Here is a 27,950-nt window from a genome sequence, read left to right as displayed (position 1 = left end):
AACTAGTCACCTATGACTCAGCGCCAAGAGCAGCGCTAGCTAGTTAGTTCCATCATGAGTCATTGGATAATTATCGTCTTCCCGTGGGTCAGGTGGAGCTGAGAATACCTTCACCATGTCAGTGCCACAGGATTCCTTTGAAACCCTACCCTACGACATCCTCATTCTAATCACCCTCCACATCCCGGTAATCGACTACTACAATGCCAAACTCGCCGGCTCCGCCCCCCTCACAAGCGCAATCCGCAGCGCCTACGCCCGCCTCTCAAAACGCCAGTACCTCGACTGCATCACCAAGGAAGACGCCCTCGAAAATGGCTACTCAGCATGTTCAAGACGACCGGCAATGCAGATCCTGATCTCACGCGGCAGACCGTGTCTCGTACTCGATCATATCGCCAGATACACCCAAACTGGCTACGCCGCCCACGAACAGTGTGAGTACAACTGCGAGAGGAGCTACCAGATCACCGAGAAAGAAACGGCTGCCTTTGCGACCGCACTACACTGGGCGGCATTTTACGGCCAGATCGAAATTATGCAATTATTGCTCACCCGCGTGAACCTGCGCGCGGGGAAAGATCGACAGACGGCACTGCATTACGCTGCGAGGGGTAATCAGGTTGTTGCAGCGGAGTTGCTTCTCAGTCATGGTGCGTATGTCAATGCTATGGATGACCGGTTCAGGACGCCTTTGGCAGTGGCGCTGCAACGTGAATCCCACGAGATCGCTGAGCTATTGAAGAGGGAAGGAGGATATACGGAGCCGCTGGACATACTGCAAAAAGATGAGTGGGCGCGGCCGATTATCGAGTGCAATCCCGACATGGGGATTATCATGCCGCTGTATCGCTCTCATCTATATCGAAGCTCAGGATCGAAAGGGTTGTTGCGGTTGCTCCGGTACTATGGCCTCAAGAGGAATGACGCGACGCCGGATGAAATCCGCGACTACCAGAGGGTCTATGTGAACGACGCCATTCGCGAGGATGATCTGACCTTTGTTAGACTCATGCTGGACGAGGGCATGGATCCGAATCTGCGTGTTGCCCGACACGGGCGGACTTGCCTGCATCTCGCGACGATGACGGACCGAGTCGCCATCGCGAAGCTGTTACTTGACCGCGGCGCGGATCCAGATCTCGAGGACCGCGAAAAATGCCGTCTTTCGCCGTTCCTCTTCGCGCTGTTTCTACGGCATGGGCCACTCACGGAGCTCTATCTATCCCACGGGTGGAGGATTGATCGACAGGACGACCAGGGGCGGACGCCGCTGTCGGTGCTGGTTGGGGTCTTGGGGAGAAGCACGGCCTTGCTGAGATACCAGCTAGACTTCACAAGTCGCGTGCCCCTGGTGCAGCACCTGTTGAGCCTCGGGGCGGACGTCAATAGGCGGAATTTCTTTGGAGAAACGCCGCTCCTGGTGGCCTGTCGGCAGCTCGAGAATTCTCTGGATATTGTGCGAGTTCTTGTTGAGGGCGGTGCTGATGTGAATGCTGCCGATGCAAAGGGACACACTCCCCTGCTTGCAGCCATGGAAAGAGGTTATACGCGCGATCACAAGGAAATCGTCAAGTTCCTCACCGAGAATGGAGCGGAGAGTATAAGGGAAAGGGAAGAATCAGGCCACTAGACGCCGCGTACAAGACAGCCACAACTCCCGATAGCCGGCGCTCAATCTCAATACAATAGCCCAACAGCTCAGAGCTTCTCCGCCGACTCTCTCGTTAGCGGAGAATCGTCTGTCTAGGCCGCAGACTTAAGCTGAAGAATGCTTCACCGAAGCCTGGTCCGGGTTTGGCTGGGAAAGCAATCTGAGGCTCAATCGGAGCTGGGGCTGTAATGATATGAAAATGGTCAGACGCTGGGTAGTCTGTTGTATCCGGCTGGTGAAGTAGAAAGTTCAATGTAGAAAACCCATAGCAGGGAGACGTTGTACTTCATTCTTAGGGAGGACTCTTCTGTGACCATGAACTATGAATAGTCACCATGTCCAATGGTGGGATAGATATGACTGTGATTCCTACAAGTATGCTATTAGATCTGCTTGTACGCAGGGCTTTGGTCTGGGCAGTTGCTCTAAACTGTGTTATAGTCCGCTAATCAGGGTTTTTATGTAGCAATTCATTGAAAAAAAAAAAGAACTTGACTGAATCTGAACATTCCAGCCATGCTGTGCCTCACTTTCGTGATGAGATAGAGACTTCGACCGTCGCCATCTCCGTATATAGATGTCTCTCTTTGATGCGTACCTCCAAGACCTATAAAGTAGCAGGATAAATTAATCCCAAAATCCGCCCATTGCTCCAGAGCTACGTACACAATCGCCCAATTTAACCCAACAACGGCTGCCGTTCAGGATCTTGAACCTCCCCTGTCGCAGACGCAGAATCTCCATGCACATCCCCCTCATCATGACCACCACCACAGCCACTATCATCATCGTTTGTTCTGCGTTTCGCCGCCGGGAAGAAACAGCTGGTGCAGCTCTTTCTGCTCCTTCGCGAGCTTGTTCTGAATGCCCCTGAGTCCAGTGCGGAGCTGCTTTGCCAGAGTGTTTTCGAGATCACGAAGCGATTTCCTGGTGTCTCCCTGACCATGAAACCCGTTGTTTTGAACATTGACTGTCTTTGCGCGAACGGTGGGGTTGCCAGCGCGGACAATCTGGATACCCCCATTTTGAACGGCTGCCACTCCGTGACATCGTAACGCCGGAAGATAGGCGGCTGCTTCCACGCCGGCGTAGTACGGAGATTGATCTCTCCCTGATGGAAGCGCAGAGTCAGCAAGGCGAGATAGGCCGGGTTGCGCTCTTCGACATGAAGAGAGATCAACGGGGCTTTGGCCTTGGCGTTCTTGAAATACTGGCCGGATCTCCCTCTGGTTTGGACAGCTTCCTGGTCTCGCCGGATAACGTCGGGGTGGTTGACGAAGAGGTCCTCGAACGACTTGTTGATGACATCTTCGCTGAGGATGAAGATCTGGTCGTAGGGGCTGGGGTTGGTCTTGTTGACCCGGTCCCATTCAACGGACGGCATTGTTGTGGATGTTCGCCTGCAGTAGTAAGTTGTTTGAGGAAAAATGCTATGCTCGCTGTCTCAACTGCTGTGAGAGGGCGAGGAGACTGTTCTTATAATTGTCGGCCTGGTCGCAGCTGCCGCGGATGTCATCTAAAGCTGCGTACCTACCTGTTGGTGTCTACATGGTTGGCTGAAAGAGAGCCTTCATTAACTACGACGTCGGCGAGCCCGGCTGCAAGTTTATTTCCATGGTTGCTAAGCCAGCCACGCCGTCTAGTTAGGTGGTCTGGGTAGCGCCATCCTACACGAACTAGGGCCCAAGCGTCAGGATAGATTGCGGTGGCTTTATGACAAGACCTGATATAGCGTACCCCTGTCAGTGTAATCTATACTACATCAGTCTAATTGTCTCACAATGGATAAGAGGGAATATCCAAGTAGAGTGAAGATTAGAGCCTGGCGGGATTATAAATAGCAAAATATCTTTTTTTCGTCTAAGGACTAGTAGCAGTAGGATGACCCGTTCATGCAGAGACAATATGGCCTGATCCGAGAGTTTATCCTTCACATGGCAACCCCCAGTGGCTTGCGTCCATGCAGGGGTCTTTCGCCAATCGGTTTGCAGAGTAGAGAAGTTATGAACCCTGCAGCTAGGGCTCCATCTGCCCTACCATCAGATAGCCACACCAGCTCCTCAATTAGTCTGACAGCGCAGAAAGATGTCTCTGGCTCAGCTGGCTCGATCCCTCCTCGGCTTTCTTATCAACCACTGGTAGATTGGTCGAGATCCCTCCAGTGACATCTTGGCGAGGCATCGACTCCGTGCCCTAAAGGCACTACCTCCCCCAACACTCCTTGTATTGCCGCTATGCGTCCTTGTCATAAGAGCTCTCCAAACGCTCCTGACAGAACGGCAGCTTGCTGGCAGTCCAAAGTTCCATTGACTAGAGATATCTGCTTAGCTGTGAGAAGTCCAATAAGAAAACGAGCACATACCGGCTGCAAGCGCAACTTGTGGTCCCGGTCGAGGGAGCCACCCATGATGGCGAGCTCATCCTCAGCACTCCGGGGTTGAATGAATAAAGAGCAACCGCATGTCCGGCAGAACTTTCGCAGGACTTCGTAGCCGGATCTTCCTGTCCTTTTGTGTGTTTCGAGGGGACCATCAATTGACAGTTGATCGGGTGAGATCATTACATATAGTGCTAGCAATTCGGGGTATTAGTTATGGGTGTTCAGGATGACAGGGTTGGGTCACGTACAATAGGTAGAGCCACTTTGGCGTTGGCAGTCGTCGCAGTGGCAATAGACGACCTGGCTTGGCTCAGCATTGGCTATGTAAGTGACAGCCTTGCAGAGACAGTGACCGGATAGTGGCATTTTGTAGCTATTGGGAGAGTGATATGCTTTGTAGAGAGAGGGAATCATCTTATAGCATCGAGCTACGATGGATGACGTACATGAGTGGCTCCCAGAGCTGCGGTTAGACCCACTGGGCTAGCAGCTTGGCTGCTTGATTGAGAGTAGTTTGGTTCTTCAGGCTGCTGTTCTTCTTTTCATCCACACCACCAGCTCGAGTCTTGCCTCTTCCTCCACGGCCCGGCCTGTTTCATTATGCCTTGCCACTCCAAGGGAGCATGTCACACCTGCCGACGACGCCGAGTCAAGTGTGATCTGGGGAAACCGCGCTGCCAGAAATGCTCTGCTGCCGGGGTGGAATGCCTCGGATACGACAACCTGATCCTCTGGGTCGATGGCGTTGCTAGCCGGGGGAAGATGATGGGCAAGTCCTTTCCCAAAGGTCCAGACATATCTTCCAGTGCAGAAATCCCAATCCCAATCCCGCACAACTTCTTTATTCACCACGTGGGGGGAGATCGGAACGAGACCACCCTCTACGACTCTCTTCTCCACCCCTGGCTGCAGAATCTCAATCATCAAACACGCCACTACTTGGCCCATTTCCTGGTCAACGTTGCTAACGACCTGGCCGTCTACAACCTCCCGTCTCAAAAGCTAAGTCCCTTCCGACTCCTGCTGGAGTTCGCCGACCGCAGCCCGGCCCTGTTCCAGATCATCATTGCCATATCCGCAACCCACATGCACAATCTTCTAGCGAGTGTATCCATTACTCCGGCCGAGCAGGTATATACCCTGCGGGCCAGAGGGAAGGCATATCGACTACTCAACCAAGAGCTTAACAACCTGAATCCGTCAAATTATACACCCGTACTGGCTTCTCTGATGCTGCTTGGCGAAATTGCCGTTCTGGAATCCAGCGATGACACCTGGCGTATCCATATTTCAGCTGCTGCCAACCTTGTCCGCTCCATCATAACCTCCTACTCCACTGCAGCCGATCACTCAGACTCCGACGAGTGTTCCCTGCGCTCATGGACCATCACTCGTCTGATCCTGTACGTACCTGGCTGAAGCATACCTTGCTCCCTTCGAATGACCTAACTCCTTGTAGTCAAGATACCTTCGGTTCCACACTCTCCTCCTCAAGAGCAAACTGGGATGTCCCAGAACTATGCGCCGCAATCAACGGCATCGACACCGCATTGAAATACGCAGAAGTCGAACACTACACCGCATGCCCATCCCAAATCTTCTCCTTGATCCAAGCCGCCCCTTCGCTATACGACACCAACACCGCCTTCCCCTGCTGCAGCCCGTCAACACAGTGCATATTCCTCCGCATTCAACAATTCGACCCAACCAGCTGGACCACGCAACTCCAGTCCCTAACCCCAGCCAACGACTCCACCGAGCGATACCACGTCAGCTCGGCCTACAAAGCCGCTGCCACGCTGTACGCTCTGCAGGTAGTCCCGGATAGATACTCCTGCGAGCATATTCCCGCACGAAGTGACGATCTGGTAGACAGCATTCTACATCATATCTCACAGGTCTCGTGCAATCACCCGCTATTCAAATCAACTATCTGGCCGATCCATATTGCCGGTGCAGAATCAGGCGATGACCACCGTCGGTCGGCGGTCCTGCAGCATATACGATGCCTCGCTAGAATCCTTCCGTGGCAGTCTTTACTCGGGGCAGAGCAGGTGCTGAAGGAATTTTGGGCGAGGATGGATTCATTGACGTCGGGGGTAGCCCATGTTCGGCCTAGGTGGCTGGCTGAGTTTCAGGCGATGGGTGTTGCCATTTATCCTGCCTGAAGCTTCCGATCAGAGATTTTGAGTGAAGAACGACTCTTTACTCTCATTCAGAGGGTGTTTGCCTGGTGAATACATGGTTCTTGGGCACTTATGCTTCTTTGCGCGGGACAGTATGCGTGTGGCACTCGTACGATGTGACGAATGCACTTTATATACTTATAGTATGCCATAAAAAAACGAATTAAAAAGCTGACATGTGATGAAGGTTAGCTATATCTTAACTATCTTAACTATCCACGGACTCACCCATCCCGTTCACTCCGCTCACCCAGACCGGGCACTCTCAGGGGCGGCAATGTTTATCCACTATAACAAGGAGGCGGGTGATAGTCCTGGCGTTGCAGTCTTTCCTTAATGTCTGTATCCATAGCAAGCATTCTACTTGACTGTAGTAGACAACATAACATGAGGATCTTTACCAGATAAACGCACGCACACCTATACCCTTATACCCTACTCCTCCACAACACCCCCCTAATCACCGTCAGACCATCCATCCATCCATCCATCCATCCATCCATCCATCCATCCATCCATCCATCCATCCATCCAGTCAGCAAAGTAATATCAGCCATAAATAAGACCACTGACCCAACAACAAGGCAGCTCAGCTCAGCTCAGCTCCTAAATCCCCGCAATTCGATAACTACAGGTACCTAATTCTCTCCCTCCCTACCAAGCCGTCATCCCCCCATCAACCCTAAAATCCGCCCCCGTAACATACGACGCCTCCCCGCTCGCCAGAAAACAAGCCACGTTAACCACCTCCTCGGGCCTCCCAAACCGTCCCAGCATCACCTTCCCCACCATCCCCTCAGCCCACTCCCTATCCTGCATCATCGGCGCCGTCTGCCTCGTCTCAATCGCCCCCGGCGTGATCGAGTTAACCCTCACCCCATCCCCGCGCCCCTCCATCGCCAGCTGTCTCGTCATAGCCAGAACCCCACCCTTCGCGGCAACATGCGCGAGGGCCGGTAAGCTGGGGAGTCCAATATACCCGTTCACAGAGCCAACATTGATCACCGCCCCGCGAGAACTCTTTAAATGTGGCCATGCGACGCGCGTGAGGAGGAATACAAGATTCAATTCCTGGTCGATGGTCTTATACCACGTATCAGGGGTGATGGTGTCCATGGGCTCGAAGTAGGCCATTGCGGCGTTGTTATATAGCACGTCGATGCGGCCGTGTTTTGTTATAGCGAAGGCGACGAGGGCTTTGCAGTCGGCCTCTTTCGTCAGGTCGCAGGGGGATAGGGAGGTGATGCTGCTGGTGCCGTGGAGGGATTGCACGAGAGAGACGGTCTCGGCGTCGGTGACGGGGTTGATGTCGCAGCCGACGATTGTGGCGCCTTCGAGGGCGAATTTGAGAGCGGCGGCGCGGCCCATGCTTCCGCCTGTGCCGGTTATCAGGCAGATTTTGTTGGGGAGGCGGGGGGGCATGGTTGTGTGGGATCTGGGTTAGATACTTCTTGGGATATGGATACTGATATGGATGTGGATATGGATGGCACGGGGGTCTTGGGTGGATTTGAAGAAAAGGACTAACTAGAGACTCACTGATAAGGGTAGAGGGGGTCTCATGCTCGGGGCCTGCTTAAGTATAGGAGAGATCAGGCCGTCCATCGGTGTGTATACAAGCGGGGTTGTCTGATTAGACAAGTATAAGGCCTGCCATTTGTCCTGCGGGGTTCGGCGAATAGAGATAGTCTTTGCGATAGCGGGTGTAGGGAGCAGAGAAGGTAGGAGAGCTGTAGAATCTGGTCGGAGTAGGTTGGTCTCGAGAGTGGTTCGCTGTCACACTCATGGCCTCTTGAGTTGAGCGCCCCGTCCGTGCACACGATTGAGCTTCAACTTATGCACGAGCTGACTCGTATAAAGCCCGATCATCGAATCGTTCTGATCGCCGCGGCCCACTCTGGAGAGCGAGCCCACTCCGTAGCAAAAGGCAACAACAGTGGAAAGCCATAAACCGTAAGTATAAAAGCAAGCTGCATCCCCATTAGTCCTCGCATTTCCTCAACCCCAACCAACCAAGCTCCAACCCATCCAACCAACAACCAACTAACCAACAACCATGGCCCTCTCATGCGAATCGAGCGCCAACATCCCCCCCACAAAGATCTACCCCGACAAATTCGCCCACCAAACCGCCATCATCACCGGCGCAGCCCAAGGCATCGGCGCCGCAACCGCCCGCCTCCTCGCCCAACAAGGCGCCCACGTCATCCTGCTCGACATCAACACCACCAAACTGCTCGAAGTCCAGTCGTCGATAATTGCAGCCGGCGGGGAAGCAACATCCAGACCCTGCGACCTAACAGATGAAACCGCCGTCACCGCCACAATCGACAGCATAGTTGCAGCACACACCAAAATCGACATCCTCGCGCACATTGCCGGAATCTACCCCTTCCACCCGCTGGAGAATTACCCGACTGATACCTATCGCCGAGCAATGGCTACGAACCTTGACTCGACTTTCTTCCTTATGCGTGCTGTAATGCCACATATGCGAAAGGCTGGGTATGGGCGGATCATCCATACCTCGTCGAGTACATTCCAAGAACCCGAGGTTGGTTTAAGCGCATACGCCGCATCCAAGGCCGCAGTGATTGGTCTTGTACGCTCTGCGGCTATTGAAGCGGGCCCCGGGGTAACGGTGAATGTCGTGATGCCGGGCCTTGTGAAGACAGAGACGGTGTGGAATGGCTCTGTGCAGGCTGACGGGAGCAATCCGCTGTTTGAGAGTGTTATCGCAAAGCAGATTGTCAAGAGGGCGGTTTTGCCAGAGGATGTGGCGCATGCGTTTTGTCTTGTTGCGAGTCCTGAGGCGGGGATGTTTACGGGGCAGGTTTTTGATGTTAGTGGAGGGGAGACGTTCCATTAGATGGTTGGTGGTTGGTGGTTGGGCTTGGGTAGGTGTTGGATAATCTCATCCTTGTTCTTTAGGTCCTAGGGTCGACGTGTTTTACGCTGTTCTAGTTACAATTTGTATGTAAATGCGTGGATGTGCTGCTAGATGCGTAATGGCAAGGGTAGAAAGTCCAGTCAGGGTATAGTCACGGTGGAGAAGAAAGTCAAATGCAGGAAACCGTGGGCAAGGGAGATTGGGGACTTACGTAGGAGAGAATTAAATCAAACCGCCAGATCTTTAAGCCGGTATATAATAGAAGGAATAGCCTCGCTAGGCTTGTAGGAAAACGGACAACACTTGGGATACCTGGTGTCAGCCTGTTGCTCGAATATCACGATTCTATTTTTCGACCCAGATATAGTGTCGTATATAGTTAGAAGGTATAATCTCTAGTTGGACAGACAGCAGGTTAGGGTAAGGTATATTTCATTCGCTGTATATTATAAGTTTCAGGCCTGTGGTCACTATCACAAATAACATAAGATTGTGCTTCTCACCCCTTGTATATTCCTTATACGTCAACCAAGTACACGTCTCATGAGCCTTGATTGCACACGTTAAACTTTGTGAGCTGTGAATACCTGTTGTCGTGCGCTGTACAGTCTCAAGGTATATGGGACCGCTGATCAGGGTATCATCTGTAAAACCGAGAGGATTCTAGAACTTCCAATACAGACTCTAGTTTAGATATGTCATTTTCAAGGGCAGTGCGCCTCTCGGACAGGTCTTGGGTCTCTCCAGCTACGCGCTGCACAACCTTAGCGTCTAGCCCTTCGCCGATGTCAAAAGTAAAGATGGTGTCCCTCATCCCCTTCAAGATGATACCCTGGATTATAAGTGCATTCACATAGCCCACAAAGCTGAAGACACTAGCCTAGATCTTATCAGTGCTCGCAACAGGGAGAAAGCGAGTACTGAAACTTACATCGTAATACCGTTCAGTATGGTTAATGATGCGTCTTGAATTCTCGGATTCGGGTGAGACGTGGACCTGCGGACTGGAAGATGAGCCTGATTCAGGAGTGGAAGTGCTCAATGCAAGTTGCATTATGTCGAGGACTGGCTGTGGAAGTCGGGGCGTGAGAAGTTGTTCAAGCACTCTGTGTATGGACTCATCTCCAATAACCCTTTTCAGGTAGTTGAGGAGCTCCGTGGTGTTGCCTACAGCAAGCAGGTTGAAAATGTTCTCTGCACTGTTTGCACTGATGGATTCAAGATTATGAACCATCCCCTGTAGCCACCCAAGAAGGCTGTCGGCGGTCGTAGGACTGGGGTTGGGGACTTTGATGAAGTCAGGATATGTGTCCAGAAAGACATGACTGTCCATTCGATGACATCGAACGAGCTCTTGAAGCCGATCCCTGGCGGATTGGCGGAGGGCGGCAAGGCGTGGTTTGATGATCAAGCTGCTCACCCCCTGGCGCACCTGGTCTGGCATGTTGAATCTCAGTGCTTGGTCAATGAAGTCAATGGTTGCCTGCCACACACTATCTAGATGGATCTTTGCAAGCTCGTCCCACTTCTCTGTTTGCTTATCAAAGACTGCAGAATAAAAGTCAAAGGAAACTTCACTGCGAGGTTCTTTCCCGATCCATCCCTTATGGCGGTCCTGTAGCTCCATCTCGTAGTCTCTCACCGAGATGGGACGGGACTTTTGCTCTGGGATGTACTTCCGACGGACTGACTGTGGTAGGAAACTAGGCTTTGGGGTTCCAGAACCATTGTCGCCATCCCCGTCCCCAAGAATATCGCTCAGCTCCGGGTGCTGAACGTTCCAGTCCTGGCTTCTTTCAGGGTCATCAATCGGTGTGCTCCGGCCATACTTCCAGATGGCGGCAGAGAATATGCGGTTCATTGCTCTGACTGTTGACTGCAGCCTTCGCTTTCCGGCCACTTCAATATTCGGCCCTGTTACATCCCGCATGCCACCATAATCGTAGTTGCCGAAGAATTCGGTATAGTCAGAGTAGGTAGGGTAGGTGGCAGCCCTCGCAAGATTGAAGAAATGCTGGGCTTGCCGGGCAAGATACATCCTCTGTGCCAGTTCGGTGCTTCTCGCAGGTAGCACACTTTTCAATTCCGCCTTGCGAGCCTCTGATGCCTCTTCGATGCCGAAAATGATCTCAGGGAGACGCGCTTCAATGCGCTTCAGCAACTCATCTCTAAGCCGCTTCCGAAGCTCAGTGACCCCCCATTTGGTCGGTGGTAATTTCGGATACTTTGCTTGGAACTGCTGTTTTTCTAGTTCGTCTCTTTTTTCGAAAGCCAGATTTTCAGCCCGTTGCTCGCCCGAACGATTGATCAGAAAATGCCACCCTAACTGACAATCTGCTTCGATTTTCCGTTCCAATAATCGCATTGCTCCATCGGGATCTATATTCACATCCAGGTTGGTCAGAATGCCCATAGTGCGCTTCTTCGCGCTCTCCTCTATAACATTAGGCGCTTCGTTATTCGCGTAGTCTTCGGTTTTCTGGGTCACGAGAAGAACGATACTTCTGGAATCGCGGACATACTCCTGTGCGATTTGCTTGACCCGCTCTCTATCTGCAGCAGTTTGCTGTTTTGACGCTGAAACGAATAAGCCAGGCAGATCGATCAGAGTCAAATCGACTAGACTCGGTCCGTAATGCTCGATCTGGAGAACATCGTCGCTGAATCGAATTTGGCTGTCGTCTTCGGCATTGTTCTCCGTCGAAACTCCGATGATTGCGGACGCCGCCAGGATCTCGGCGGAGAGGTCAATGTTGTTAGGGTCAATCTTGCGTTCACCATAATTTTTCATCCGAGTCATGGCCGCCTGGTCGTTCTCCTGCATGCGGCCTGGAATGATCCGCATTCTGAGCCGTCTTTGCTCGGAGCGTCTAAACACAAGTTCGATAGGAAAGCGTGTACATACACCCTTGCCGACAGGAAGGGATATCTGGGCGATTGACTCCAGCACAGAGCTTTTCCCACTGCTTTGGTCTCCGACCACAATGAGCTGGGGAAAGGGTATCTTATGGGTGTGGAGATTAAGGCGTCGGAGAGTATCAATGGCGTCAAACAATGGTTTGGTGTCGCGAAGCTCATTGAGAGCCTTCGCCATGGCGTCGGTGTCTACCTTCATTTTGTGCATCAGATCCGATGGCTCTTTCTGACTGATGTTGGGTACTTATGGTTTTGTTTTTGATCCTGTTTGTGGCCTCGTTCCCAGACACATATATACAGAGTTGTTTTACCAAAGGCTGGATGGATTACAGCCTTGACTAGCAATCACACAAATGTGATTCGCTCACAATCTCGGAATCGCGCGCAAGGCTGCCTATCATACAGTAGTGGCCACTGGCATTTCATCGAGTTTACTCTGGCGTTCGGCCTCTGATCCTCTGGTTCGGCTTCGGACACAGGACCCCAATCCGAATTCTCACAGATACCGAGTCCGGATGCAAATTCGCTGCCCTCAGTGCCTGATTGACTGAGGTATACTCGGTGAATTTGGCTGGTAGCATAATGCTCGAGTTCATGCGCCAAGCTATGGGGCAAGTCCCCGAGTCGCAACGAACTGCATTACCGTCTTTACTGCAGATAACACTGCTCGTTGAGAAGTGCGCAGGGATCTTCGCTGCGAGTAATTTCCCACTTTGGGCGGAACAGTACATGGCTTTTGACCAGGAGGCCATTGTCGGACAGCACGCGTGGCGACATGGTTCGAATCGCACTCGGCGCACGCGGGGGGTCGCACGGGCTTCGGATATCGCGCATGCGCTGCATGCCATCATGGATCTTCGTACAGGCCGCACAAGGCATCTTACATTCATTGGCGTCGCAGATGCGGCATTGATCGCGGCAATCGGCGCCTGGCTCCTGGATCTAAAGGTCATCTTGTATACAAGTGAACGGCAGGAAGACCACGATGTCTGGTTTCAGAACTACTCCGAGTCCGACGAACCACAAATAACGGTGATCTACTCGCGTCAGCCAGGAGACTCTGCTGTGGTTCAACACAGCCGGACTATTCAGCTCCCTGATGCGACTAGTCTGTTCAGGTCGCACTCGGAACTAAAGCCCAGCCACGACTATGTGGTCAGTGGCCGTGTTCCTTGGGAGAGCGCCTTGGGCCGCACGTTTGACGACCACATGACGTTCTTGCGGTCATCAAGACAGAGATCGTTTGGCTCAGCTTTCGGTGGTGCTGCCCGAATCTTCTCGGCGCTGAGAGATGCTGATCCAGCTGTTCCATCGGACTGGCTGCGCGCTAGAACCACGTACTTCCCAGCCAGCCATGGGATTGACTTCATTCGTTTTGCCGGGGACCGATCCCCAGAGCTGGCGACTGTTGAGCTACAGAAAGAAATGATCGAGGCTGCCAGTGCTGCGACCTATGGAAATGCGTGCTCGGACTTTGAGCGAGCACTAAGCGACTTGTCATCTTGGTGCTCTTGCAAGACTTGTTGTCGGATCCATGATCGCAGCCAAGCGAGCGTTGTGGGTGAAGGACATCCTAGCCCCCGGCGATGCTTGGTGGCTCTCACCGTCGCTATCATCAGCCTCGTTCGCGGCCTCTCGGGAATCAACCCGATGGAAGGTCTAAATCCCAGGAGGAAAGGCCTGGAGTATATATACAGGCTGCAGCAAATGCGGGTTGTACGAGTACGCGGCTCCCAAAAATCGCAGAAGTCGTCAGTCGTCGAAGTGATCGTTGAGCACGGTATTCGAGATCTAGTGTGGACCGATGCCTCGCCACTACGATTCGCCGAGTATGTCTTCCTAGGAACCCCACACGCGGACGAACCAGAAGAGCCGGGGGTATCTGCTATATCCCGTGATGGGATATGCTTCTACCTCGATATTCTCCGGAACCCACTTGCAGAGGATCCAGTGTCCCTGTGCTCGATCAATGTGGTTCCTGGACATATCCAATTCGAGGAACGACTCTACAACCGGGTGACCGAGATAACCACGGACCTTTATAGTAAAAGTGTCCTGCTGAAACGGCCTTCTGTATGCGTGCCCTCCAAGGTGTTCCGCAGCCTGGAGCGGTGCGCAGGAGGCAACGTGATGGTAAACATAACGGACATCACGACACCAGATCGACGGCCGACATTAGAAGTCTCGCTTGAGATCCTGCGAATTGCTGAAGGCCAGGATGTCGTTGGTCCGTGGAGGGTTGCACACACGATACCTCGCGGACTCGGCATTATCGACTGTCGCAAGGATGGTTGTGAAAACTCGAAGACAATAGCGACAGAACTTTCAAAAGTCGTGGAAAATAAGCCAGTGCAGACAATCATAATTGATAATAGCAAAGTCTCGTTGATCCAGGATGATCCTATTGCTCGGCTTCTGGTGACCGCGAATTGCTGGGAGCCTCTGATCCAGCGAGAGGAATGTTTGGCATGTTCTGTGAGAACCGGATGTGGGCAGGGCTGGGCCGAGTTTGCTGTTCTATGCAGCCTGCAAACCTCTCGCACACACCTTTCATCAAGTTGAGTATCAGAACGTTTTGGTAATCCTACATCCATGGAGAAGAGCAGGCATCTTCTTGGGTAGATTGATATTAGAACGAAACTAAATACCGGAATCTATCTAGCCAGAATGAGCCTTTTATAGGAGTTAGCTCACCTCTTCAAGCAGCGGCAGGTCTTTGCTTTCAATCTAGTCTTCCATTACATTCTCTTGTGGGCTGCAAAAAGTACGCAGTAGACCTAGATATACAGTCGCAAAGCCCACGTCGTCCATGCTTGGTGTCCTAAATTATCGTTATCTTTGAACCAGTACTAACCTTCAGCATAGCCTAAGCTCCGGCCACCCAAATACCACCACCATCTTTTCTTCCTCCCCCGTCATCTCCCTTATTCCTAGATAAGTATACCTTGTCGCTTAGGCGTTATCGGATTTCCAATTCCCCGGACTCCAACGGCCCAGACTCTCCATGCTTAGACAACGCTGCTTACTTTCAGAGTAACGTGCGGGGTAGGAAAAGAGAAAAGAGATAATTGGTTGTAAAGGTACCACTACCAGGGCTATCAAGTATAGAACCCGTCTAAGCGACCCCGACCCCAATCCCGTTCCCGCGGGATCTTCCGCCCCACTCAACCCCGGAAAGCAGTGCCGATCACTGGCACCTCCCCCGAATCCGATAACTAGGTATAGCCGAGACCGGAGTTCTCCATATTTACATATATCACCCCCGCATCTCTTCTTATAATTCCTCTCTCTCCAACTCAACTACCGTCCACCAAGATAAATTGTCTTAGCATGACGATCCCCACCAAGACCTCCGTCCTAATCATCGGCTCCGGCAACGCAGGCCTCAGCGCCGCCCTCTCCGCCGCCGAATCCGGCGCCCCCTCCGTCCTGCTCATAGACTCCTGCCCGGAACACTGGAGCGGCGGAAACTCCTACTTCACAGCCGGCGCCTTCCGAACCGTCCACTCCGGCCTCTCTGAGGTCCTGCCCTTAGTCAATAACGTCTCGGCCGAGATGGCATCGAAAATCGACATGCAGCCGTATACACCCTCGGACTTTAGCAATGACATCAACCGGATCTGTCTCGGGCGGTCGGATAAAGATCTTGCGAGGACGTTAGTAAGTGATAGCAACGAGGCTGTCAAGTGGCTAGCGGGCCACGGGGTCCGCTTTCAACTCTCGTTCAACCGACAAGCATACGAGATCGACGGTCGGTTTAAATTCTGGGGCGGGATGTGTCTGAAGACGCAAGATGGGGGCGCCGGGTTGGTCGCTGATGAGCGAGCCGCGGCGGAGAAACTCGGTGTGCGGATCCTCTACTCCACCGCCGCGAAGCGGATCATTCTACATCCCGAGAATGGGAGTGTGAGCGGCGTGCTCGTGCAGAGTGCTCTCTCTGGCAAAGAATGGGAGATTGAAGCTGGGGCGGTGATCATCGCAGCAGGCGGGTTCGAAGCGAACCCGCGCATGAGAGCGCAGTATCTTGGTCCTGGGTGGGATCTTGCGTTTGTGCGTGGGACGCCGTATAACACTGGGTCTGTCTTGGAGATGGCGATGAGAGATGCCGGTGCGAAGCAGGCGGGGCATTGGTCTGGGTGTCATTCTGTTGCGTGGGATGCGAATGCGCCGGCTGATTCCGGGGACCGGGGTGTGTCGAATGAGTTTACGAAGTCTGGGTATCCGCTTGGGGTTATGGTGAATGTGGATGGGGAGCGGTTTGTTGATGAGGGGGTTGATATGCGGAATTACACGTATGCGGTGTTTGGGAGGGCGATCCTGGCGCAGCCGGGGCATGTGGCGTTTCAGGTTTGGGATGGCGAGATGCTGCCGTGGCTTAGGGGGGAGGAGTATCGGGAGGAGGTGGTGGAGAGGATCACGGCTGGTTCTATTGAGGAGTTGGCTGCGTTGTGTGCGGAGAAGGGGTTGAGGAATCCGGGAAGGTTTGTTGAGACGGTGCGGGAGTATAATGAGGCTGTTGCGTGCTTTCAAGAGGAGAATCCGGATCGGAAGTGGGATCCCGCTGTTAAGGATGGGTTGTCGACGCAGTCGAGGAGGAAGAAGCTTGCGTTGGCCAAGTCGAACTGGGCGACGCCGTTGACCAAGGGGCCGTTTGTCGCTGTCAAGGTTACCTGTGGGGTGACTTTTACCTTTGGGGGCCTGGCTGTTGATTCTGAGACTGCCGGTGTCATCTCTTCTGCTACGAATGCTCCGGTGCCGGGTTTGTATTGTGCAGGCGAGATGGTGGGTGGGCTGTTCTACGACAACTACCCAGGGGGGAGCGGTCTCACCTCGGGGGCTGTATTTGGAAGGCGAGCTGGGCGTGCGGCAGCAGCAAGGTCTTTAACATTGATATGATATTCAACATTCACCCTATGTTAGTTCAATATATCTGGTGTCTCTGCAAAGCATCGTGGGTTGGGGGAATCTGGTAGCTGAGGATGACCAACCCTAACTGTCAATAAACTTATCCAGGACGAGTATGCCTTGACTGTATTGCAGAGGCTCTATCTTCGTTGTCAAAACAGTGATAGCTATTACAGTACAACAGTAACATAAGCAGACGGTGCCTTCTTCACACATACTATCCTATAACTACTTGAAAAGCGGGCAACAACCGATACAACAGCATGAATAACAGGACCGTGATCAACAATTAGCGGTAAGACTCGCAGCGCACTCAAGAGATGAATACCCCAAGAGTGGTTAAGGAATACCCCAACAAGATTAAGAAGCCATTCAACTGAGCCTGTCACAGTGCTTCCAATTTGTTTGTATAAAATACACACCTGTTGGGCAATACTACCTAGGCTCCGGTTATGCTACTATACTACCTAGAGGTGTCAGGGCACGGCTACAAGCTTAGGCATAAAGAAGACCTTAGGTCCAGTTATTTCTTAGTTCGTATGTTCTTTCTTATCTTTATATTTGCTGGGTGTTATCAGGTCATCTATACGCCCTACTATATACAATCATATTAGAACAGCAGCTATACTGCCGACGGCGGCAGTTCTTTCCGCGCAGTCGACCTGTATCGAAGTCACATATATACTTGGTTCGATGCTAGGAGAGGATTGTGTTAGATAATCCTTTAACCTTCTGGGAACCTTTGTTCCAACAAGGTTTTGTTTGTGATGGGATATCTAGGCAGCCATCTGGCCATGTCAACCAAGCTTCAACCACCCCTGGCTCCTCAAAGTATACCTTGATTTAACTTACTGACATGTCGGTAGGTTATTGTATGATCCTTATTAGGTTCTCTGACTTTGATGTCGTCATCGCTTTCGTTAATACAAAACTACAAGTAGCCCAACATCGCGAAAAGAAGCCCTTCACACCCCATCCTGAAGTCCAGCAACCCAGTTCAAAAGCGATCAAACCCTCCATCATGCGCCGCGTGCCCGATACTCCCAGCTCGGGATCAGTCGACGCCGACTTAGATCAAGCCCAGACAAGCACGTACGTCGACAAAGCAACAGAAACCACCGAGTTAAGTTCCAGTCTCAGTTCAGCAGGCCATCCCAAACCCAATCCAGCCCCAATCGAAGCCAACTACATCCAAGCCCTCAAAGCCGCCTACGGCCCGCGCGAAGCCCTTGAAATCCTCGCCTCCCGTATCAGCATCCCAGACCTCTACACCGCAAACGGAACCTCCACCTCCGCGTGCCTCCCGCCCGGCAAACTCACAAAATACCCCTGCTTCACGCAGCCCCCGGCATCCATCCCCATGCACCCCACCAAAACCCGCAATCAGACCATCGCAAAATCCATCTACGGTACGTGCATCCCACGCTGGAACCCCAAATCCAAACAGGCAATCCTCTACGCCTGCAACCCGAATCATAACTGGGCGTCTGAAGAGGACTACAACAACGCACACCAGGCCCTGCACGCCGCCGCGGAAGAATGGAACAAGTGCAACCTCGGCGTGAGATTCGCTTCGACGCACCTCCTCCGATACGCAGCCTTCGAGCTCCGCCCTGGCCCCCAGCTGGATAACCACCTCGCGGCGTCCTTCTTCCCAAGACCGATCATCCCGCTTTGCAGCGAGGGCCAAGCTCAAGCTCAAGGTAAAGTTGAAAGAGGCAGTAACAGTAACATCAGCTACCTATATATCTTCCCGGAGGCATTCACAGCAGACAACAAGCCATACATGGAAAACGTGTTCATGCACGAGCTCGGGCATATCCTCGGTCTCTGCCACGAGGTTGTTCTGAGCGATGTGCTAGATCTTGAATCCGTGAGGCGGTTTATCCTTTCCAAGGAGGCGGAGAAGGTTGTTCGGGGGGCGCTAGGGGATAATTTTATTCGGTATTCGGCGCGCGCGGGGGACTCCGTGATGGGGTGTGAGTTTCCGCCGGTGATGAGCGCGGTGGATCGCAAGACGACGGAGGAGTTTTACAGATTGCCCGGGACGGCGGAGCTTGAGGAGGGGGATGTGGAGAGGGCGCGGGGTGGGGGGGCGCTGCGGATTTATGATCTGAGGGGGTTTAAGTAGGGGGTTTTCCATGGGCCTGAGCTGTCGGTGGTGATGGAGGAAGGAAGGGGCAATAACTGGCATTGTTCTAGTTTGCTGGTTGTTTTCAGAATAAGAGTGGAGTTCCTTCTCGTCTTTATGATATAATAGCTTGTGCTTTTTGGGTTAGAGCAGGGTTGTGAATTGAGACCTTGTCAAATTTAACACAGTTGACTCTGCACTGCAGTTCTGGTGTGAACGGATCGAACCTGTCCATCTTGCCCTGGTTTACCCAGATTGAGGTATGTGGGGAGCCTTGGGAGGAACGGTACGTGTTTCAGCTGCTCGATGTACGTAGTCTAGTGTCTGTTATTGCAATAGCTCTCGTAGTCTACTTAGGGCTAATCTCTGACTGGTGTGAATCACTCTCTACCACAGAGGTGTGGTTAATCTAAGCCCAAGCTCCTACTCCAGACCCATCATCCTTATCCTTTCCTATCTTAGAGTATTGCGCAAAAACATAGCATCTAAGATCAAGATTGATGGCTATCATATAGTTCCAGGCTTGCGGATGTTACGCCCATATGGCGTACACAGTCCAAAGATAGACTCGTATTTGGCACACTTCAACCATCAAACTATTGAGTCATCAGACTCAGACTGCATATTTTGTTTTCTACATGACATGATAACTTTCCATGTCCCACAGACTCGTTAAGTCCACTTTAGTTCAGCGTAGGGATGTAGGTAGCTGTGTAGCAACTCTTGATAGAATCCGTGGCCCATGAAGAGTTGTCAGATTGTTATAGAACAGCAAGGTCAGGTAATATAATTAAGTACCATCTAGTCTCTATCACCTCTAATACCAATCCACTATTCGGATATAGGCCTAATGACCTAGAATAACCCCCCTATTCGACCTCCCTTCACTCCAACTTATCCTTCTTCCTCTCCATCCCCTCCCTCATAACCCTCACCACATCCTCCACCGTCGTCCCCCTCTCCCTCCGCCCAGAAACCTCCTTCCCTAGCTCCGTATCCTCCGCAACAACCCTATACACCTCCGCAATCTCCTCAAACCTATACAGCATCAGAATCAGCATCAGCGATTATCTCTCGCAAATCAAGGGGAAAACAAAAGCATAAGAAATACAGAAAAACTCACAACCCCCCCTCCCCCTCGCTTCCACCCCTCCACCTCCACCCCCCCTCCTCCCCCATCATCTCCGCAATCATCCTCATCTCCCCAACCCACCGCCACGCCTTCGGCGGCATCCCCACAACCCCCCCATCCACAATCCCCTTCGTCCCGGGATTATGCTCTTCCATATACCCCTTCAACTCCCCATACACGCCCAGGCTGTCCGCGGTAACATAGCTCTGGATCGCGAGCGCATACACGCCCTTCGTGAGGCTTGCGAAGCACATCTTGACACCGCTGGCGGCGCCAATTTTCTCAGAGATGTGTTTCATGTGTAGCAGATTGGAGAGGTGCGTGAACACTGGTGTGTCGGGGAGGTGGACTGGGCCCGAGAGCGGAATGGAGGGGGTTGTGTGGGATTTGGAGCCGCGGGCTGTGAATTTTGGGTCTGATTCGTTGTCGGCGGTGGTGGTGGTATTTTTTATGATTGGGACTGGGACTGGGACTGCCACTGGGGGGCCGCCGATGATTCCGCCGTCGAGGAAGAGGATTGCGTCTGATGCAGAGAGTAACGACGCCGTGCGGGTTGCCAGGGACGGGGATGTAGCGTTTAGGTCTAGGTAGTAGAGGGGGTCTTCTCTCTTACTGGTGGGATTATCTGACGGGGGGAATGCGTCGAGGACGCGTTGGGCGGTGGCATATGCGTCTTTGGGGGGGACTATGGAGAGCAGGATTGAGGAGGATGCTAGGAGGGAGGGGAGGTTGGGGTGGAGGGTTATTCCGGCTGAGCGGGCGCGCTCTTTTGTTCGTTCGCTGGTGATGTGTTAGTGATGTATATTGATGAAGGGGGAGGTTGATGCCTTCGGTCCTCAGCGTATGTAGCGACTTTGTAGCCGTGGGTGAGGAGGAGGTTGGCGATGCCGAGGCCCATTTCTCCGATGGAGAGGATGGCGATTGTGAGGGGTTGCGTGGCCATTTTGGTGGTGTAGTAATGAGAGAAGCTGTACAGCGAGTGGGATAGATGTATCATGTATGTGAGGTCTGTCGGTTATCCGGATAACGAGCGGGGGTTGAAGCGGATGGCGTCATGCGCGCGGAAAGATAAGTTGGGCTATTATCTGATTTGACCTCTGATTGATTTACAGCGCTAGATGGCGGTTAGTACTATTTATGTTGCAGGAATATCCGATCTGAGTTGTTCTTATTGGCTAGGTTGGTGGATATATATTTTGAGGGCAGTGAGGGTATATTCACTTGTAGTAGCGACTGTATGAACTACAGCGCATTCACTCCCAGTGAAGAAAACCAATGTTAGACATGGGTAGATATAGTCTGCTTTGTAGCTCCGTCCAATGTCTCAGCAGCAAGTTGCCCGGCTGCTTGATTTGAACAATGTTTATTACCTGTTTTCGCCTCGTCTGCTCCGAGGCTTGGCAGGAAGTAGATGCTACAGCCTACAAAGACAGATGGTTCTAGAAGGAAAAGAGAGCTTGTTAACAGCGATGGAGCACCCCGAGACAATATATCAAGTCCCAGAATCAATAACACCAGAAATCTACCGTGAATGTTACAACCTTGGGAGTGACTCGGAGCCCGCGAACGGTATCCAATAATCAGTGGGTAATGTTTGCATACTTATTATTGCTGGCGGCCAATAACGATATCTCTGCTGCCTGATTTCGGGATAAGTCTCCGTGCGGTGCTTGCCGATGGACGAAGGAAAGGGTCCCAATGTCCGTTCGTTCTCCGTTCGTTCATACAGTTGGCTGTTCCTTGACTCGATCTGGCTGCAGGCCACGACATTATTCCCAGCAGGCATGATCGTATCGAGACTGCGGCCTTTCTGTAAACATTGAGGGGTACTCCTTCGGTTTCAAGAGACGAGCCGCCCATTGAGGGAATTGTGCTGCCTAGGCAGTGATCTTATGCTGAGGTGATACCGTCTCAAACGAATACCCTATGGAGGTTTAGGGAGCAAAAGGTTGAGCCTTCAAACATTCAACAGCACCACGCTCTCTAGAGAATGTGCTCCAGACCGGTCATGCGATGGAGTTCTCCGTAATTCTAGGCAGATGAATTGGAGTGTCGTCCAGGTAATCCATCTTGTCGATGGCTCAACCAGGTAGCCTACTGGTATCCACACGGAACTCCTAAAGCCGGCCAGGTAGACATCATGGTCAAAGTAGCGCCAATGGAGAAAGTTCCTTAGGCGGCTGCCAATGACTGGGAAGGTCGAGTCTCGGCAGACCCTGACGAGCTACCCAGAGCGGAGTTGCGGTGACAGCGCTTGCGAGGTCTTTCACTGAGGCAGAGAAGCAGGGTCCAAGTGATGATCGATATGGTGGACCCTTGGAGCTTGGCTAGTCGTATTCATAAACGAATGCGGATGGCCACATTGTCCGTTGCCGGGCCATTGATAGGTGACGGCATAAATAGTGTAACCTGCAGCTAGCCATGTAAGGGGTGTGAGAATACAAGCTTTACATCTTCAGGCATCGAGATAGATGCTAGGCACTGTCGAAAGACATTATCCTCGTGAAAGTCATCTTGGACGGAGGCAGAGAGGGTAGGGACCCGCCACGGGTGGTTCCCAAGTTCCAGGACGGTTCGCAAGAGATTACTCGGGATGGAGATGACCGGCAGTGATTGTGTAAGTGATGGAGCAGAGTACGTACTCTTGTTGGCAAAAGAAAAAGAAGTGAAACGTGGGGAACCTAAACTTCGCTGCCTACCACGTGATATCGCGGGACTGTGGCTTGGCATTGAGGCTTTGCTTCACTCGCCACTCCCGATTGGTTAGGCAACAGGATTCCCTCCCACTTTCCATATTCTTATTCGATCCTGCTCCTCTGCTGCGCTTTACTCTTCACTTTCATCGTTTATCTACGACTGTATCGCCTTTCGCTGCTCTGAAGCTGCTCCAGGAAATGTTCTGAGACCAACCCCCCCCGCCGCGCTACCGCTCGAGTCGAGACGCCCGCCAAGATGTCCGTCCTCCCGCGCCATGGGGGCTCCTTCCTCCAGCGCCGCCTCACCAAGCTGTACACCGACACCAAGACGTCCTGCGAGAGCGTCACGACCGCGACCAATGCCATCGATAACCCCGAGTTCCTCTCCATCCAGAGCAATTTCAAGACACAGAGAGACCGGCTTTTGGCCTGGGGTCTGGACTGGAGCGATGCGAGCGCTGCTCAGCCGAATGACATTGATGAGTCGGTCAACCAGGCCGGCTTCAGCGATGTCGTCGAAAGCGTCATGTCGTCGATTCAGGATATCCTGAACGAGGCAGAGCGCCTGCAGAACAAAGGGGTTTCCGACCTACCATCCAAGGGTGGGAAAGCAGATTCCCCCGCGGGAGACTTCTCCTCCAAACTCAACTGGACCAGTGCCGAGATCGATCGCTCCAAGACCCTTCTTACCGACTTGACCGCCTGTATCGATGTCCTGTACGATCTCTCTCAGTCCCGCCGTAACATGACTGCTAGCTCGCAGTCCAGCAAGAGCCGCACCCGGTCGTATCCTTCTCCTCAGGTAGCCAGCCCTGGCAATGATTCTGGCTATTCGAAGCTTCGAGATACCAAGCCATATCATGGCGCTTCTTTCGACAGTTCACAGAAATATGGTTCCCCGACTTCGAAGTCGAGGGAAGCTTTCGACTACTCTTACACCAATATACATGCAGTCACGCAATCGCCCGTGTTTGAGCACCCTAAGCTAGAGCGCGCCTTTAGCAGCAAAACATCCGAGTCAAGGAGCTATCTCATCGACCGCTCGGCACTGCAACTGACAGGCGCCTCTCACGACAATCATCCACCGCCGTATGAGATGGTGGCTGCTTCCACCAATTCCCGTGTCCTCGGCCGTATGAAAACGTCCGCCTTGCCGTTTCCTCACAACATCAACGACTCGAGCATCAGTGTTTTGGTTGAATACACACCTATGGCATTGGACTCGTCCTCCAACGCCCCTTATCCTGGTGATATCCGGCTTGACAACGTGCATCATGCTCTTCAGCAGCTCGTTCAAAACGCTCGAGTCTCGCACCTCGGTCTTCTAAACTTCCTTGGATACTATCTCGACCGACCCAATTCACGTTACGCTTTTGTTTACCAAATGCCGATAGACTATTTCCCCTTCCTTCAGAACCCTGCCGACCTTCTCAATGGCTTGAAACCCAAACCATTAGTCTCTCTCCTGCAGCTGGGAGACGACTTCCCTGTGCCCCCTTTAGAGACTCGGTTTCGCCTGGCTTATGATCTGATGATGGCTGTATTGCAGCTCAGGAGCCAAAACCTCGTCCACGGAAACATCAATAGCAGCAATGTGTTGGTTTTACCGGGTCTCACCACCTCAAATCAAAACGAAGTCAGCCTCACTGAGAACCTCCGTCGACCATACCTAACATCCTTTGCTCACTTCTCTGGAACCAATTCATCTCCCGAGCCCCTTTCTGAGGCGATGTACCGCCATCCCGACGACAAGAGATCGCTCGATGACGATGCAGCTTGGGCATACGATCTCTACTCCCTCGGCTTGGTCCTGCTGGAGATCGGTCTATGGACTCCTATCAGCCGCTTGTGGAAAATGAAGTATGACAATTCCTGGTTCAAGCAAAGGGTCGAGAATTTGTACCTGAAGAAAATTGGGCCTAAATGCGGAAGTGCTTACAGCCATGTGGTCCAACTGTGTCTGGATGCGCCGAATTTCCACCTCTCAACGCAGCCTTTTGATGATCTCGACTTGCGTATACCTCAGACTTTTCACTACCCTGTGTTGGATCTTTCAGCACCAGATGGCACGTTTGCTTTTTCAATGAACTTCATCTACACGTTGTGTAAGATCACGTGGTCCTGTTGCAAAATCGACATCTTTTCCGCTCCCGGAGCTGAAGAGCTGGATGATTGCCTACCGTTGGCTCTTGTCCCTGGGTCAGAGGCTGATGCTGCGAAGCAAGCTGCGCGCGACTTCAAGGCTCCCCAGCAGGCGCCTCAGTTTGTACCGCCAGTGCCTGTGGCTGCTCCTGAGTCGAAGCTGATGAAGATTGGGCTTGACGACAGGAGAATGAAGAAGCGGACATTTAAGAAGCTTACAACTGTTGAGATTCCTCAGGAACACCTCAACGAATGGAACTTCCAGATGCTGCCCCGGTTGAGGAAGCTGCTGCAGAAAATCCTAAAGGATTCGACAGAATCCTGCGGCGTCTCGCTCATGATGACCGGCGATGGATTGGAAAACGCAAAGACGACTGTTTGCGTGACTTGTGCCAGCGTTAAAAAGGTCAGAGCCGCCCTGAAAAAGTACTTCCCGCTTGAACGGGAGGACTGGGATTTGATTGTGCTTCGGGGAGATGTTGAACGATCCAAAGTTCCACGGAAGAAACGTCGTAGGCCGGCCAAGACCGGGCCTTTGAGCACACTCGAAGCCCCTCCTCCTCAACAAGACCCAAATCCGTGTTATCAGCAACACCCTCTTTGCGGTGCATCTATTGGTGCGTTCATGAACGAGGAACATCTTCCCCCTGTTTCCTATGGTGGTGCCATCCTGGTTGATGGCGTTCCTTACGGTATGACGGTTCACCACATGCTAGAGGCACCAAGTGATCAAGAGGATGCGGAAGACTTGCACGAGGCCGTGCATGACGCTCCTACCCGGTCGGCGGGAAACTGGCCTCGCGATCTTGGTACGCCAGATCTTTACACATGGGCTGACGAGGGCTCTTCTGACCGCGAACTCGAATTCGAGGTCTCTGATGACGAGGATGGCGACGATTACTACGATGACTTTGCTCTCTCCGACGATGGATACTCCTCTGACGAGGGCGATGACGACCTCGCTTACGACAACGATGACGCAGCATCGATTGGCGACACTGCAGGCATCGAACCGGGCGAGGAACCCCCGCTGTTTGTTACACAGCCCGCCATCGACGACGTGCGTGAAGACTTTTTTCCAAGTCCTGAGGATCGAGATGATGAGCATCTCGCCTCTCACACCTTCGGTTACGTTCATGCGTCCTCCGGTGTGCGGCGTTGGACTCGAAAGGGTCTCAAACATGAAATCGATTGGGCTTTGATCAAGATCAACCCCGACCGCATGGACGCCCGGAATATCGTCTACGATAAGCCTTCGATCTCTGCAGCTGCACTTGCCAGACGTAGGCTTGGCGAACCCATCCCGCCGCAGCGACGTGAGCCCATCCACCTCACCAGTATCGCGCAACTAGAGGATCTAGGCGGTCTGAATGTCCACTGCTGCGGTCGCACGAGTGGTCTGCAGACGGGTCAAATCTCCCAAGCAATGACGATCGTCAAACTCCACGGCCGGCATACCTTTTCCACGAGCTTCGGGGTAGACGGAAACTTCGGAGGTGAGTGAGTGCAACTCACTAGCAATCCCCAGCATGTCTTGCCCTCTTACTGACACTATTCCAGTTCCCGGTGATTCCGGCGCCTGGGTTTTCGAAAAGACCACCGGCCGTGTCTGTGGTGCTGTCCTCGCATGGTCCGACAAAACTCGAACAGCCTACATCGCCCCAATGGAAGTCTTACTCGATGACATTGCTCGCACCCTCCAAGCCACCAGCGTCACGCTACCCGGAAGTCCCGACGAGTCGCTCGCCTACGCCATGCCACACTCTCCCATCCCTCAAAACCCCCGATACCGCGCCCCCTTACCTCTACCCGGCCAGCTGCCTGTGGACTTCGACCGACAACTGCGGCTGGACGACCCGAGCGGCGTCACCGTTAACACCAGTCGGGGCCTTCGAGATCCATATCGGAATCTGCCGCCTATCCTCACGCCGGGAACAGGGCGCAGTCTCGAAAGGCAGCTCGCCTAGTTGCGCCATCCATTCCATCCCATCCCTTCTTCATTTCATGTATATATCCTTTTTTTTTACCCTGATGACCTTCCTACCTGCTTACCTACCTCACACTACCTTACCTCATCTCATTCCATCGACGATGACTCCCTCTTCCTATCTCATGACCCATTTGCATTTGTGAAACATAATACCCCCTTGCCTGTTGGCTGTTGCAGAATTGTTCGAATTTGGACCTAAATATGGATGAATATACAATACAATAAAATACAAATACAATACTACCATTGATACCATAATCACCCCTCATCTCGTTGTCACCGCACCGTACAACCAACCCGTAAAAACTAAAACGGAACTCTTAATATCTGCCCGGCCACCAGCCGGCAATGTCTTGAGAGTCTCCATCCCCGTCACCAAATATTCATCACCCCAGCCCGTCCCTATTCCTATCCATACACGCACTTTCCGAATCTACGTGGAAAGAAGCGAAGCACCATAGGTAGACAGAGCCAGCCCACCGGCGCCCTTTCCCAGTTCAGGATCGTACCTTCCCAACCCGTCCATCTCTGTACTTACATCTCAGGGAAGGCACGATCGACATCTATCGCGTCGTCGCACCTTCCCACATGCATCCCTAGACGTGAAGCCGTGCCTTCCTTATTTGAGCGATAATGATCACTAACGAGGCAGGAGCGATGGGCATCCAGATGGACCGTCTGTGGACGGTCGGGGCCCGGGGTTGATCGCGCCTTCCTAATCTATTCATCGGAAGCGTCCACTAACTACCCTAGACCAGACCGGACAGGATGGATTCCTTGAGGAAGGTGCGATGCGGACGAGTCGTTACCTACCTAGACTAGACTGACAGGCTGCACTGGGCTCGGGCTTGCACCTGTACCTGTACCTGCACCTGCACCTGCATTAACTGCGGCGTGTCGCTGTTGCTTCTTGGGCTTCCTGAGCAGA

General features: G+C 52.6%; 11 protein-coding genes across 11 annotated transcripts; 7 read left to right on the top strand and 4 right to left on the bottom strand.

Annotated features, from left to right (window-relative positions):
• Positions 1–115: 115 nt before the first annotated feature.
• On the top strand, positions 116–1,633 carry BJY04DRAFT_220616 (ankyrin repeat domain-containing protein; the record flags this gene model as incomplete). Its single annotated transcript, XM_073716914.1, has 1 exon — positions 116–1,633. One exon carries the CDS (start codon positions 116–118, stop codon positions 1,631–1,633), a length of 1,518 nt encoding a protein of 505 aa, XP_073568835.1.
• Positions 1,634–2,221: 588 nt separating this feature from the next.
• Positions 2,222–3,461, bottom strand: BJY04DRAFT_194590 (uncharacterized protein). The gene has a single exon (XM_073712090.1). It carries the CDS (start codon positions 3,036–3,038, stop codon positions 2,334–2,336), a length of 705 nt encoding a protein of 234 aa, XP_073568834.1. The 5' UTR covers positions 3,039–3,461; the 3' UTR covers positions 2,222–2,333.
• Positions 3,462–3,474: 13 nt separating this feature from the next.
• Positions 3,475–4,444, bottom strand: BJY04DRAFT_194588 (GFA family protein). The gene is made up of 3 exons (XM_073712089.1): positions 4,283–4,444; positions 4,017–4,225; positions 3,475–3,964 (listed from the first exon to the last, which is right to left on the bottom strand). Exons 1-3 carry the CDS (start codon positions 4,398–4,400, stop codon positions 3,887–3,889), a joined length of 405 nt encoding a protein of 134 aa, XP_073568833.1. The 5' UTR covers positions 4,401–4,444; the 3' UTR covers positions 3,475–3,886.
• On the top strand, positions 4,445–6,509 carry BJY04DRAFT_194585 (Zn(II)2Cys6 transcription factor). The gene is made up of 2 exons (XM_073712088.1): positions 4,445–5,437; positions 5,494–6,509. Exons 1-2 carry the CDS (start codon positions 4,635–4,637, stop codon positions 6,200–6,202), a joined length of 1,512 nt encoding a protein of 503 aa, XP_073568832.1. The 5' UTR covers positions 4,445–4,634; the 3' UTR covers positions 6,203–6,509.
• Positions 6,510–7,640: 1,131 nt separating this feature from the next.
• Positions 7,641–9,089, top strand: BJY04DRAFT_208938 (SDR family NAD(P)-dependent oxidoreductase; the record flags this gene model as incomplete). The annotated part of the gene is made up of 2 exons (XM_073714061.1): positions 7,641–7,659; positions 8,371–9,089. The coding sequence occupies 2 exons, from the start codon at positions 7,641–7,643 to the stop codon at positions 9,087–9,089; spliced, it is 738 nt and encodes a 245-aa protein (XP_073568831.1).
• A 661-nt stretch (positions 9,090–9,750) lies between these two features.
• Positions 9,751–12,225, bottom strand: BJY04DRAFT_220610 (dynamin family protein; the record flags this gene model as incomplete). Its single annotated transcript, XM_073716913.1, has 2 exons — positions 9,751–9,990; positions 10,042–12,225. The coding sequence occupies 2 exons, from the start codon at positions 12,223–12,225 to the stop codon at positions 9,751–9,753; spliced, it is 2,424 nt and encodes an 807-aa protein (XP_073568830.1).
• Positions 12,226–12,632: 407 nt separating this feature from the next.
• BJY04DRAFT_220609 (uncharacterized protein) lies at positions 12,633–14,588 on the top strand (the record flags this gene model as incomplete). Its single annotated transcript, XM_073716912.1, has 1 exon — positions 12,633–14,588. The coding sequence occupies one exon, from the start codon at positions 12,633–12,635 to the stop codon at positions 14,586–14,588; it is 1,956 nt and encodes a 651-aa protein (XP_073568829.1).
• Positions 14,589–15,326: 738 nt separating this feature from the next.
• On the top strand, positions 15,327–17,050 carry BJY04DRAFT_104988 (FAD binding domain-containing protein). The gene has a single exon (XM_073708003.1). The coding sequence runs from the start codon at positions 15,357–15,359 to the stop codon at positions 16,920–16,922; it is 1,566 nt and encodes a 521-aa protein (XP_073568828.1). The 5' UTR covers positions 15,327–15,356; the 3' UTR covers positions 16,923–17,050.
• Positions 17,051–17,952: 902 nt separating this feature from the next.
• On the top strand, positions 17,953–19,062 carry BJY04DRAFT_220607 (uncharacterized protein; the record flags this gene model as incomplete). The annotated part of the gene is made up of 1 exon (XM_073716911.1): positions 17,953–19,062. One exon carries the CDS (start codon positions 17,953–17,955, stop codon positions 19,060–19,062), a length of 1,110 nt encoding a protein of 369 aa, XP_073568827.1.
• Positions 19,063–19,946: 884 nt separating this feature from the next.
• Positions 19,947–21,137, bottom strand: BJY04DRAFT_220606 (DUF1932 domain-containing protein; the record flags this gene model as incomplete). The annotated part of the gene is made up of 3 exons (XM_073716910.1): positions 19,947–20,100; positions 20,186–20,958; positions 21,048–21,137. The coding sequence occupies 3 exons, from the start codon at positions 21,135–21,137 to the stop codon at positions 19,947–19,949; spliced, it is 1,017 nt and encodes a 338-aa protein (XP_073568826.1).
• Positions 21,138–23,035: 1,898 nt separating this feature from the next.
• On the top strand, positions 23,036–27,049 carry BJY04DRAFT_104939 (uncharacterized protein). The gene is made up of 2 exons (XM_073708002.1): positions 23,036–26,528; positions 26,593–27,049. Exons 1-2 carry the CDS (start codon positions 23,147–23,149, stop codon positions 26,997–26,999), a joined length of 3,789 nt encoding a protein of 1,262 aa, XP_073568825.1. The 5' UTR covers positions 23,036–23,146; the 3' UTR covers positions 27,000–27,049.
• The last annotated feature ends 901 nt before the right edge of the window (positions 27,050–27,950 follow it).

The sequence above is a fragment of the Aspergillus karnatakaensis genome (assembly GCF_047715665.1).
Source record: "Aspergillus karnatakaensis strain CBS 102800 unplaced genomic scaffold BJY04scaffold_41, whole genome shotgun sequence".
Taxonomy (NCBI): Eukaryota; Fungi; Ascomycota; class Eurotiomycetes; order Eurotiales; family Aspergillaceae; genus Aspergillus; species Aspergillus karnatakaensis.
Note: the sequence above shows the minus strand (reverse complement) of the source record. Positions and strands in the feature narration are given on the sequence as shown.

Excerpts from the sequence above, each read along its gene's own strand:
- BJY04DRAFT_194590 (XM_073712090.1), bottom strand. The coding sequence starts at position 3,038 with ATGCCGTCCGTTGAATGGGACCGGGTCAACAAGACCAACCCCAGCCCC.
- BJY04DRAFT_194588 (XM_073712089.1), bottom strand. The coding sequence starts at position 4,400 with ATGCCACTATCCGGTCACTGTCTCTGCAAGGCTGTCACTTACATAGCC. Across the intron at positions 4,226-4,282 it reads CCAAAGTGGCTCTACCTATT|CACTATATGTAATGATCTCA; the intron begins GTACGTGACCCA and ends CCGAATTGCTAG. Across the intron at positions 3,965-4,016 it reads ACAAGTTGCGCTTGCAGCCG|TCAATGGAACTTTGGACTGC; the intron begins GTATGTGCTCGT and ends AGATATCTCTAG.
- BJY04DRAFT_194585 (XM_073712088.1), top strand. The coding sequence starts at position 4,635 with ATGCCTTGCCACTCCAAGGGAGCATGTCACACCTGCCGACGACGCCGA. Across the intron at positions 5,438-5,493 it reads ACCATCACTCGTCTGATCCT|TCAAGATACCTTCGGTTCCA; the intron begins GTACGTACCTGG and ends AACTCCTTGTAG.
- BJY04DRAFT_104988 (XM_073708003.1), top strand. The coding sequence starts at position 15,357 with ATGACGATCCCCACCAAGACCTCCGTCCTAATCATCGGCTCCGGCAAC.
- BJY04DRAFT_104939 (XM_073708002.1), top strand. The coding sequence starts at position 23,147 with ATGTCCGTCCTCCCGCGCCATGGGGGCTCCTTCCTCCAGCGCCGCCTC. Across the intron at positions 26,529-26,592 it reads GGTAGACGGAAACTTCGGAG|TTCCCGGTGATTCCGGCGCC; the intron begins GTGAGTGAGTGC and ends ACACTATTCCAG.